At 44.1% G+C, this 12,663-nt stretch overlaps 2 protein-coding genes across 2 annotated transcripts in view; one reads left to right on the top strand and one right to left on the bottom strand.

The window, feature by feature from the left end:
• The window catches only part of CTPS2 (CTP synthase 2), a 122,098-nt gene that overhangs the window by 62,110 nt on the left and 47,325 nt on the right, over nucleotides 1-12,663 (top strand). The gene's annotated exons all lie outside the window — the stretch shown is intronic.
• S100G (S100 calcium binding protein G) overlaps nucleotides 10,456-12,663 on the bottom strand; it is a 4,667-nt gene continuing 2,459 nt past the window's right edge. Inside the window, exon 3 of the mRNA XM_007454842.1 lies at nucleotides 10,456-10,718. Coding sequence (XP_007454904.1) covers nucleotides 10,614-10,718 — 105 coding nt within the window. The 3' untranslated portion in view covers nucleotides 10,456-10,613. The remainder of the gene's footprint in view (nucleotides 10,719-12,663) is intronic.

Genomic DNA, 12,663 nt, shown 5'->3' with positions numbered 1-12,663 from the left:
TTTTTTAAACCTTCACTTCCCAAACCCTGAAGAGATACAATGATTACTTTTTTTTTTTTTTTTTGCGGTACACGGACCTCTCATTGTTGTGGCCTCTCCTGTTGCGGAGCACAGGCTCCTGACGTGCAAGCTCAGCGGCCATGGCTCACGGGCCCAGCCGCTCCACGTCATGTGGGATCTTCCCGGACCGGGGCATGAACCCACGTCCCCTGCATCAGCAGGCGGACTCCCAACCACTGTGCCACCAGGGAAGCCCTCCAGCTTTCTTTTGATTCCCATTTTCATGGAATATCTTTTTCCATCCCCTCGCTTTCGGTCTGTATGTGTCCCTAGGTCAGAAGTGGGTCTCTTGTAGGCAGCATATATATGGGTCTTCTTTTTGTATCCATTCAGCAAGCCTGTGTCTTTTGGTTGGAGCCTTTAATCTATTTGTGTTTAAGGTAATTATCGATATGCATGTTCCTTTGAACATTTTCTTAATTGTTTTGGGTTTGTTTCTGAAGTTCCTTTTCTTCTCTTGTGTTTCCCACTTAGAGAAGTTCCTTTAGCATTTGTTGTAGAGCTGGTTTGGTGGTACTGAATTCTCTTAGCTTTTGCTTGTCTCTACAGCTTTTGATTTCTCCATCGAATCTGAATGAGATCATTGCCAGGTAGTGTATTCTTAGTTGTAGGTTCTTTCCTTTCATCACTTTAAGTATATCATTCCAGTCCCTTCTGGCTTGTAGAGTTTCTGCTGAGAAATCCGCTGTTAACATACAAGGGAGTTCCCTTGTATGTTATTTGTCATTTTTCCTTTGCTGCTTTCAATAATTTTTGTCTTTAATTTTTGCCAATTTGATTATTATGTGCCTCGGCATGTTTCTCCTTGGGTTTATCCTGTGTGGGACTCTCTGCGCTTCCTGGACTTGGGTGGTTGTTTCCTTTCCCATGTTAGGGAAGTTTTTGACTATAATCTCTTCAAACATTTTCTTGGGTCCTTTCTCTTCTCCTTCTGCGACCCCTGTAATGTGAAAGTTGTTGCGTTTAATGTTGTCCCAGAGGTCTCTTTGGCTGTCTTCATTTCTTTTCATTATTTTTTCTTTATTCTGTTCTGCAGCAGTGAATTCCACCATTCTGTCTTCCAGGTCACTTATCCGTTCTTCTGCCTCAGTTATTCTGCTACTGATTCCTTCTAGTGTAGTTTTCATTTCAGTTATTGTATTGTTCATCTCTGTTTGTTTGTCCTTTAATTCTTCTAGGTCTTTGTTAAACATTTCTTGCATCTTCTCACTCTTTGCCTCCATTTTTTTTCCAAGGTCCTGGATCATGTTCACTATCATTATTCTGAATTCTTTTTCTGGAAGGTTGCCTATCTCCATTCATGTAGTTGTTTTTCTGGGGTTTTATGTTGTTCCTTCATCTGGTATATAGCCCTCTGCCTTGTCACCTTTTCTGTCTTTCTGTGAATGTGGTTTTTGTTCCACAGGCTGCAGGATTGTAGTTCTCCTTGCTTCTGCTGTCTGCCCTCTGGTGGATGAGGCTATCTAAGAGGCTTGTGCAAGTGTCCTGATGGGAGGGACTGGTGGTGGGTAGAGCTGGGTGTTGCTCTGGTGTGCAGAGCTCAGTAAAACTTTAATTTGCTTGACTGCTGATGGGTGCGACTGGGTTCCCTCCCTGTTGGTTGTTTGGCCTGAGGCAACCCAACACTGGAGCCTACCAGGCTCTTTGGTGGGGCTAATGGCGGACTCTGGGAGGGCTCACGCCAAGGAGTACTTCCCAGAACTTCTGCTGCCAGTGTCCTTGTCCTCACGGTGAGACACAGCCCCCCCCTGCCTCTGCAGGAGACTCTCCAACACTAGCAGGTAGGTCCGGTTCAGTCTCCTGTGGGGTCACTGCTCCTTCCCCTGGGTCCCGATGCACACACTACTTTGTGTGTGCCCTCCAAGAGTGGAGTCTCTGTTTCCCCCAGTCCTGTTGAAGTCCTGCAGTCAAATCCCAGTAGGCTTCAAAGTCTGATTCTGTAGGAATTCCTCCTCCCATTGCCAGACCTCCAGGTTAGGAAGCCTGACGTGGGGTCAGAACCTTCACTCCAGTGGGTGGACTTCTGTGGTATAAGTGTTCTCCAGTTTGTGAGTCACCCACCTAGCAGTTATGGGATTTGATGTTATTGTGATTGTGCCCCTCCTACCGTCTCACTGTGGCTTCTCGTTTGTCGTTGGATGTGGGGTCTTTTTTGGTGAGTTCCAGTGTCTTCCTGTCGATGATTGTTCAGCACTTAGTTGTGATTCTGGTGTTCTCGCATGAGGTAATGAGAGCGTGTCCTTCTGCTCCGCCATCTTGGTTCAGGGCCTACTTCACTCTTATCTCTATGACCCTGGTCACATTACTTCCTCCTCTTCCTATGTCTCTGTGTCTTCTCTCCTGTGAAGGAACTGAATTTTAAATTTAATTTAATTTTTTTAAAAATTTATTTAATTAGTTTATTTTTGGCTGTGTTGGGTCCTCGCTGCTGTGCACGGGCTTTCTCTAGTTGAGGCGAGCAGGGGCTACTGTTTGTTGTGGTGCGCTGGCTTCTCATTGCGGTGACTTCTCTTGTTGCAGAGCTCTGGCTCTAGGCACGCGGGCTTCAGCAGTTGTGGCACACGGGCTCATTAGTTGTGGCTCGTGGTCTCTAGAGCGCAGGCTCAGTAGTTGTGGTGCACAGGCTTAGTGACTCTGCTTCATGTGCGATCTTCCCGGCCCAGGGCTCGAACCCGTGTCCCCTGCATTGGCAGGTGAATTCTTAACCACTCTGCCACCAGGGAAGTCCCTAAATTTTATTTAATTTTAATTGATTTTAATGTCAATAGCCACCTAGTGTAGTGGCCCCGGTATTGCAGAGTACAGGTAGACCTTGGATACTTAAGAATTCAGGGTCCGGGGTGGTGAGAGGGGGGAAATACTGTGGGTTACAATAAGAAGGGAAGATTGTGAGACTCTTGGAGAGTTCATTGAAAGGAGGGGAGGCTTATGCTAGGCTGGAATGTGCAAGATTTTGTCATAAAATAGCGTTGCCGAAGCACATCTCTCCTGTACAGAAGTGGAAGGAAATAAAGGAGATTGGTGTGAATTTGTGGAGGTCCCTGAGTGTCAGTGTCAAAATTAATCCTGAAGGATCAGGCAATGAGTAAGTTAATACCTGCCGACCTTGACATATTATGTAATTGATAAATACTGTACTTGTTAGTGAAGACTTTTCAGTAGAAATGGGTGCTTTAGGAGGATTCAGCTGCTGTGGGAGACGGAGGGATGAGAGGGGAGAAAAGACTTCAGGCAGTGCACAAATCTGCATCACAGTCTTGCCCTTGTTGACTGTGCTTTTCCTAGTCACCTCCCATAACTGACTCTACCCACCTTCAACATCCTCTTGTCTGTGGCTGAAGTTGGTATTTAAGGTTAGGGTTTTGGCCGTTTTGGTGAGTTACTCAGTTTTCCTGGGTCTCTCCCATGTATACATGTTATTAAACTTTGATTTTCTCTTGTTACTCTGTCTCATGTCAATTTAACTCTTAGACCATCCAGAAGACCTTATAAGGGTAGAGGAAAATGTCTTCCTTCTTAACAACACGATGTTTATTTGTTGTGTTTCCTCTCTTTTTCAATGTCCAGTGCTGCCCCTTCTCTGCATGTTGTCTTCAACGTTGCTCCTGCAAATCCCAGTTGAAATACTACTTCTTGGATTAAGCCTTTCCCTCGCCTGATCTCAGAATCACTGACTTAGCATCTCAGAGGTCTGACAATTTGTATCTCTTATGGCATCTTGTATAATACCTTGCCTGTAGTAGGTGCTTTACATATGTTGGAATTGAAAGGGATAGTGTATATTTACTTTGTGAGAGGCTGATTGAAATCGAAACCGTAAGTGAAAATGGGAAGCTAGCATGACCTAAACATTAGAACTCAAGAAAGCACATACAACAAAAAATAAAACTCCAAGCTATAGACTAATGTTGGTTATTAATAAAGATGTAAAAACCTTAAATAAAATTTTAGAATGTCTAATTTAATAGTGTTAAGGGATAATCAGTCATGAATGGATAGTGTGTTTATCCTGGGAATTAAATTGATTAACACATCATACTGTTCAAACAAAAGAGTGAACCTCCGTATCACCATAGACACTCAGTAGGCAGTGTACAGTATCTACACCCTGGTGTTCACAATCTCGTAACAAACTTGACAGGGTGCTTCAAACAAGAGAAAGAATATCTTTTACAAAACAGTACCCAACCATAAACTCAGTGGGAGAATAAAGATCTTCCCTGACTTATGATGGGGTTATGTCTTGAATATTGGAAGTCAATGCATTTAATACACCTAACCTACTGAACATCATAGTTTAGCCTAGCCTACCTTAAATGTGCTCAGAACACTTACATTAGCCCACAGTTGGGAAGAACCATCTCACACAAAGCCTATTTCATAATAAAGTGTTACAAATCTCATGAAATTGTTACTGAACCAAACTTGGGTCCACCTGCCCAATGCACAGCAAAGCCAGTCTGCTGACACTGGGTTGTGGTGAAGGACGGGACAGCGTTTATTGCAGGGTGCCAAATAAGGAGAATGTGCAGCTAGTGCTCAAAAGACCCAAACTCCCCAATGGCTTTTAGGCAAGTGTTTTTCAAGGCAACATTATGGGAGAGGGTCGTAGGGTGCCTGATCGGCTCATGGACATTCTTTCTGATTGGTTGGTGGTGAGGTAACAGGGTGGTGTTTCAGGAATCTCAATCATCAGTCTTCTGGTTCCAACCAGTCTGGGGTCTGTGTGCTTGTGGTCAGCATGTAGTCAACATCTTCCACTTAGTTTCTGCAGAACAACTCAAAGATATGTGTCAGATTCAGCAGGAACTAGGAGTCCTGTGACTCTATTATTTAAGCTATTAGTACTTTTCTTGTTTGATTGCTTTCCTTTGTTTCTGCATTTTCCACTTCTCTAATCATTAACTGGGTCTGCTCTTTGGAACCTGGGGAGGGCCTAGGAGACAAAAGCTTTTTCTACAAACAAGCAACAGGAGACAAGGAGGGGCTTGTACCCTGGAGGGCCTCGGCAGGGTCCTGCTCTGTTTCATAATTTATTGAATACTGTACTGAAAGTGAAAAACAGAATGGTTGTCTGGGTGCAGAATGGTTGTACATGTATCAGTTGTTTCCCCTCGTGATTGCACAGCTGACGGGGAGCTGTGGCTGCCACTGCCCAGCATCACGAGAGGATCATATTGCATATCTCAAGCTCAGGAGAAGATCAAAATTCAAAAATTGAAGTACAATTTCTACTGAATGCACATTGCTTTTGTACCATCTTAAAGCTGAAAAGTGGAAAATTGGAGCATTGCAATTTGGGTACCATCTGTAGTGGGGGATTCCTATAAAAACCAGAAATAATAAAAGATATGTACTGTTGGGATTAATAAAGTAGTTAAAATGAGACTGATGAATGCTGTCTGGGGGGTGAAGTTGGTGCTCTCCTGCCTGTTTGTAACAATATGAATCCATACAACCTTCTGGAAGTCAACTAGGTGGTCTCTTTCACAAAGCATAAAAATATCCATACCCTCTGACTCAGACATTTACTTCTCCGAAATTCTCCTAAGGAATCTGATATGTTGACAAAGAAGTGAACAGGTATTCACTATAACATTAGTTAGAAGAATCAGAAATGACAGTAATTTAAATGCCCCACAATGGGGAAATAGTTGAGACCATTAAGGGGTATCCCTACAGTGGAATATAACTAGTCATTAGGAATGTTTAAGGCTTTTGATGCTATGAGAATGCTCGTGTATGAATTAGAATGATACAGATTGTGTTTAAACATTCCCTGATGGTGTATAAAAATCTCCTTTGTTTCTTGATGGAAGGGTTAGAACTCATTTTTCTTTTTTTCTGCTTAAATTTCTGAGTGTTTGAAATAGGTTCCAATGCACTTCCCAAAATTTAGATGGTTGTATGTTCTGACTATTCCAAATAATAAAGAGGATGACAAGAGGCTCATTATGAAAAGCAACAATATGGTATTTTACAAATGTTTTCATTTAAAATTTTCTTTTATTCTTTTTGATGGGACACACATTTACAGGGTTGAAAAACCAAAAATGTACAATAAAATATGAAGTGAGAAGTGGCTTTCACACCTCTGTCCCTCATCTGCCCAGTCCTTTCCTTGAAACCGAGCAAGGGGTTGAGTGCTTGCTGCTCAGAAAGCCAAACTCTGACAGCGGGCATTTGCAGCAGAGTAAGGGTTTATTGCAGGTTGTCAAGCAAAGGAGTGGGAGGTGAGCCTCAGATCCCCTCCAATTTGGTCTTCGAGTTACGGGGTTTTTAAAGGGGAAGGACAAAGAAGGTGGGGCTAATCATTGTCTTGTGACATTTGTTAATCGCAGTTTCAAGAGTCAGGATGCCTAAGGTTTATGAGTCTTTGGCCAGGTTGTCCATGACCTGAGGAGGGGGGCAGTCTGTTAGCTCATCTTGCCCTGGAGAAACAGCCTGAGTATGTTAAGGATATTATTGACAAGAGCATTTTTAGTCCTCTGACTCTGGTTGATCATTGTTCGGTTAGCACAGGATTGAGGTCAGAGGGGATGAGAAAGGGGAAAAAGGTTTTCATAGAGAGGTTAATCATAAACTCGGCAGGGGAATTCAGTTTTAGGGGGACTCGGTTTCATACTAACATGTGACCACTGATACCAGTTTTGATTTTGATCACAGGCGTCAGTAAGTGGCAGCTTGCAGCAAGCAGCAGCGAGCGGTAGCTGGAAGCAAGATCTTAGTTCCCGGACTGGGAGTCCTAACCACTGGACCACAGGGGCCAGCAGCTAGGGCCTGGGCCCCTAGTTCTTGCCTGCCTTGTCAAAAAAGAATTCAGGTGAGGAGGCAGAAGGTAAAGAGAAAAGTGAAAAGTTTCCTGGAAAAGCAGAGTACATGCGGAAAGAAGCACAGGCGAACTCAGTGAGAGAGTCACGAGAGTCGCGCCTTTGGGAAGTTGAAACCCTTTATGAGAGGGCAGTCTTCCAGGTCTTTGTCTTCTTGGCCAGTTGTATTGTTTTGACCCCATGGCTAATTTGTCTCTGGACCTTCCCCTGGGTGTACACGCACCCCTCAGTCAAGATGGCTTTCATCACAAAGGCCTCTGGAGGGAGGTAGCAGGACTTACTGTGGTTTGGCATCTCCTGCCTTTTTGACCCTGTGAAGGCTTTTGTGCGTGCGTAGTGTCTCCCTTGCCCCAAGGATGGGAAATGTTTGACCTCTCGATCTTTTAACAGGGTTTAGCCCCTCTCTGTCTCTGCCATAAAAGTGTCCAGTGTCCGGTTATCTACTCTGTTCCTGTTTCTTATATCGAGGTGCAGATCTCGAAATATAGACAGGAGTCTTGTCATAAATATGTAGTCCTGGAGCGCGTTTGTCTCTTGCCCAGGAAATGTAAACCGGGGCCTGGTAATGAATGTCTGGCCTGGAGCCCATCTTCTTCTCACCCCAGGAGGTGTGAACAGGAGGCCAGTTGTAAATGCCTAGCCTGGAGCCCACCTGTCTCCTGCCTCAGTTTCTTCTGTGTCCTTTCAGAGATTTTTTTTTTAGCTCATGTTCAAGCAAATTTTTTTTTTTTTTTTGGCAGTACGGGGGCCTCTCCCTGCTGTGGCCTCTCCCGTTGCGGAGCACAGGCTCCCGACGCGCAGGCCCCGAGGCCATGGCTCACGGGCCCAGCCGCTCCGCGGCATGTGGGATCTTCCCAGACCGGGGCACGACCCTGCGTCCCCTGCATCGGCAGGCGGACTCTCAACCACTGCGCCACCAGGGAAGCCCCCAAGCAAATTTAAATATATGACCTCCCCCGACCTTGCCCTCAAGTCACTATCTACTGCCTAACTCATTTACGCCTGGCCCACTGGCTGGCCTTGTTCTAGATTCTTACATCACCAGGACTTGCCTATCTGAGATGCAACTCCTCAGCCTATGGACAGCCCCCTGCCCGCTCTATGGGTTGTTGGGGAGGAAGACATTTTCCTCTACCCTTCTAGGTTCTTCTGGCTGGTCTAAGAATTAAATGGACATGAGACAGATTAACAGGAGAAAATCACACAAAAGTTGAATAACATGAATACATGGGAGAGAAGGCTTTCACCTTGAATACCATCTTTGGCTAAAGACAAAAGAGGGTGTGCACAGTGGGGAGTCAGTTATGGGAGGTGACCAGGGAAAGCATGGTAAACAGGGGTGAGCTTTTCATGCAGATGTGAGCCTTTGCCTTCTCCTTTGATTAAGTTTCTAGAGATTTGGTCATCCTCCACTTCTTGGTACAGTCAAGGAGACACCCTTACAGATGGAGATTTTCCTTGTGCGTGTAAATGTTTCTTACAAAAGGGTAACTTCTGCTTGGTTTTCAGTGTTTCTCCCATGTCTGCTGTTTCTTAGAAAATAACCAGCTTAAAAGAATTAATATGCCAAAGAGACACAGGGGGGCAAATTCTGCTCCCCTACAGGGTGAACGAGGTGGGGGGTGGGTGTGTGCCCACCTTGGAGTGCCTTCAAGTGCACAGTTGAAGCTCCTGGGAAAATTACAGCAGCCAACTTGACTGACATACCCAGCACACACTTCAAATATGTTAGGTTAAAAAAACTGACTCAAAGGCAGTACTTTTCAGGCAGTGTTTCTCAGCTTGAGAGCAAGGTCATAGCAGAATCTTCAGGAGAGCTTGTGTAGTTTTAAAACCATTCAGTGTTGTCATTTCCTGCATTTTGAAAGTGGAAATAATCCCATACCTTTCTGATGTCAACTACAGAAAGTAATGTGTGGCAATTTTGGCTCTAGAGCATGAGTTAAAAATAAAAACATCGAAGAACATTGTTCAAAGGCATGCGCTATTGCTCCCAATGTTACCCCAAAACTGGGTTCACCTCTTCGTGGGTGTTGAGCCAAAAGATGCAACCAAGCCAAAGAGTGGGAGGAGGAAGGATCTATTACTTGCAGCAAGTAAGGAGAACACCAGGGATCTTTCCCAAAGCCAGTGTCTCCCTGAAAACTGGGGAAGTTTTAAGCTAAGGGTACATGCATATTCACGAAGGGGTTTGGGTGGTCCACAGTCCAAGCTTTAGTTGATTGAAGTCACGAGGGTCAGAAAAGGTCAACAGCATCATCCCTTAGGTTCCAGCTGATCTGGTGGTTGAGTGCTTCAGGCTAGTCTTTACTGCTGAAACAGAACTGGGGGTCTTTACAACTGATATATTATCTTTGCTCTTGTTACTTCTCTTGCCTGATAACAGTCATTTGTTCCTTCATTGTTTCCTTAAGGTAATTAATTACTGAGACCTGTTCAAGGACAAGCATTATGGCCAGGCTTAGATCACAAAATGGCTTAGGCCAAAAATGGGTTCTCTTATGTCAAGAAAACCAGCCATGCCTGGTTTTCTTCCTCTGGGGACGTGCTACCCTATGTGCTTACACCACAGGGGTTAAAATTGCTTTTGAGGGGGCAGTGGTGGGTCAAAAAACCATCTTACACTGCGTCTAAAGCGCAGATGTGAATGTGGTACATAAACAGGTATACACACAATGTATATGTGGAATTAAAATTTTGTTGGAGGGGCAATTGGGAAAAGAATGTCTAACAAGGCTCATTAGGAGGCTGATAATGAACAGAAAGGTTGAGATGCTGGGCAAAGGGAATGGGTACAGTGCTGATGATTTGTGGGTGTTTCCGAGGAGGGGAGAGTGGTGGTCAGGATAAAGACCTGGCTTCCAGGGCACTGCTGTGGTGGGCTGCCGTGGCCAACTTAGACTGATTTGACTTTGCCATTTTAACTGTCTGGTAAGGGGCAGAAGAAAGTTACTCCTCTCCCACGCTCCTCCCTCGTTCCCTCCCCCCAGCTGGATTCAGCTAGTAGAACTTGAGGACTAGCTGTTTCTCAGATACCCAGCGTCCCAGCATTGCAGGATGCCAGAGCTGGAGGGCCCTATGCCTTCCTGTCCCTTTTATTTTCCACATCACATACCAGAACCAAGGCCATCCCCTCAGTGATGGAATGGAACTGACACTCTGGACATACATTCCTTTTGCTCCCCCAAAGGGTCATTGATTCAAGAGGCACAGCCGGTGCTGGGAGATGACTTTAAAGACAAGTGTCTGTTTTATGAAGTCTGTTTCTCCATAGCCATTGACTAGAGTGAAATACGAGTTGACGTTGGGAATGATGTGAGCCCTTCGTGGCTGTGGAGGGAGAGCAGAGAGGGGGTTGTTCTGGTGGACGAGTGGAGGGAGGGAGTTGGTATGACTCGTCAGAATTCTTTCCAACTCTCCGCCACCGTCTTTGTGGTCTTGGTCAGGATCGTGGAACTATTCTGGGCCTTTTTTTTTTCTTTATAAATCCATAAATTAGATGCATCAAATTAAGGTTACTTTCAAATCTAGTAAGCTACAGGGGTCAGTACTTGACAAGGTGAGACATGTCTAAGGATTTCTTTATTCAGTAATTAGACCTCACTGCTTGATCATTACAATTGCAAAGAATTAAGTGGAGACAATGGTGGCTTTGTACAGAATAGGGCCACATCCCAGGCACTCTTCTTTCGGTTCTTAGAATGATCTGTTTTGTTTTTTCCTTCACTGGGATATCTTTTTTACTAACACCTGGAATTCTTCGAAACTAACTTCTCCATCTCCATTCCTGTCCAGTTCTTGAAAGAGGTCATCTAGGGTGCTTGGACCCTGGTTTTAGACAAAAAGGATGGGATAGAAGAGAGGAGAGAAAATGATTCAGTTACTGCTGCACATTCTCCGAATTAGAGACACTGGGTTCCTAGAAGGCGACCGAGTTTTCAGTCATATGTTACTGATAGAGATGAAAAAAACCAACTTTAGTTGTAGCACTGCTTCATGTCACAGAACTGACTACCCTTTTTTTTAAAAAAAACTATATCATACATTTATTATTTTAAAATTGCTAATGTGTATTTTAAAATAATTGGTTTCCTATGTAAACTAAATCTAAATCATTCTTTTGAGAAGAAGTCCCAGGGCTTTACTTGACTGCCGAGGGGCCCTGCTCCAAGATTTCCCTGGTAGCTGGTTTGGCATCCAGCCCCAGAGCTGGACCAGCATGTGATCCTAGGCCAGCCCCGTGCCAAAGCTTTTCCTTATCCTGTGCAATTCTCCCAGCTGCCATGTGTGGGAGATCCACTTTGCAGATGAGGAAACTGAGGCTTTGAGACACCCGCTGACTTGCTCAGGGCCCCCAGCTGGTAAGTAGAGGGCTTGGGGTTCAAACACTGACTCCAGAGCTCAACCCCTTAATTAGCAGCCACCCCAGTTTTTTCCCAAACCGCGGGCTGCAGCCCACTGCTATGCTATGCAGGATGACTTTGGCTCAGTGGTTCTCACACTTTGGCATGCATCAGAATCACCAGGTGGGCTTGCTGACCGTAGTAAACCCAAACTGATGGGTGGTCCTACTCCCAGAGCTTCCGATTCACTAGGCTTGGGGTGGGACCTGAGAATCTGTATTTCAAACAGGTTCCTGGGCGGTGTGGATGCTGCTGGTCCAGGACTGACTACTCAGAGAACCACTGCTTGTTACATCAGATCATGTTCAGCTCAATTCCCTTTTGACTACTTCTATTCCTATAGTGAATTAAGCAGAATTAATTTTTGTCTCTGCTGTAGGGGTGGAAAATTTTCCCTTCTTCCCTTCTGGGTTCTTTGGCTGGTCTATTAATTAAATTGACATAGACAGATCAACAGGAGAAAAACAAGTTTAATTACATACGTACAGGCTACCCCATAAAAGTATGATACCCAAAGGGCAGCCAGGTAACTGAGGCTTATATAACATCCTGGGCTAAGGCTACAAAAGGAAGGAAGGTCATTCAGATGTAGGCAGAGATGTTTGGAAAACAAAAGTTTGGCCTGTTATACAGATAAATTTCTTAGGACAAAAGGAATCTCTAGCAAGAGCTCTCTTCCTGGTAAAAGAAGAGCTCTCTTCTTTGCAGTATAAATTTAGGCAGTTGAGTGGGAGGTAAAGAGCTTTCCCTGAATCTTTGGGTTTTGATTTTTTTTTAGTTCCAAGTAATCTTCATGCTAAAGTGGCATATTGCAGGGAGACTTGTTCTGAGCCACAACTCTGACTTTCAGGTTAGGAGTCTCTGTGGCACAATAGTACCCAGGAAACCTATTGAAATAACAGTTTAGTTTATAAGTCAGCTTCAAAAATTTTTTTTTAATGGTGGTAAAAAACACATAAGATAACATTCCCCATCTTAACTATTTTTAAGTATACGGTTCAGTAATGTTAAGTATGTTCACATTGTTGTGCAACAAATCTCTACATCAAGGTATGCTTTAATCCCTAAGATTCCTGTAAAGACACTTGGCCCTTAGCTATGCTCACAAGACCAAACTGTGTTAGTTATTTAGCATCTGTTTTATAAATACCAAGCACTGTTATCCTGAAGCATTTGCTACATTCTAAACCATACAAGGTGATGTGATGTAAACAGAGTATAGCTTAGAAAACCTTAGAAATCCATATGGAAATATAATCAGTACATGACTTGATAAGTAGGTTTTTCACAACTTACCATTAGTCTTCCTACCTTTATCCAAATTAGAAAAGTCATATGTGCTTTTTTTTTTTTTTTTTTTTTTTTTTTTT

Source organism: Lipotes vexillifer, unplaced genomic scaffold (genome assembly GCF_000442215.2).
Source record: "Lipotes vexillifer unplaced genomic scaffold, Lipotes_vexillifer_v1.1 scaffold586, whole genome shotgun sequence".
NCBI lineage: Eukaryota > Metazoa > Chordata > Mammalia > Artiodactyla > Lipotidae > Lipotes > Lipotes vexillifer.
The sequence above is the reverse complement of the archived record's forward strand: the minus strand, read 5'-3'. Positions and strand labels throughout refer to the sequence as shown.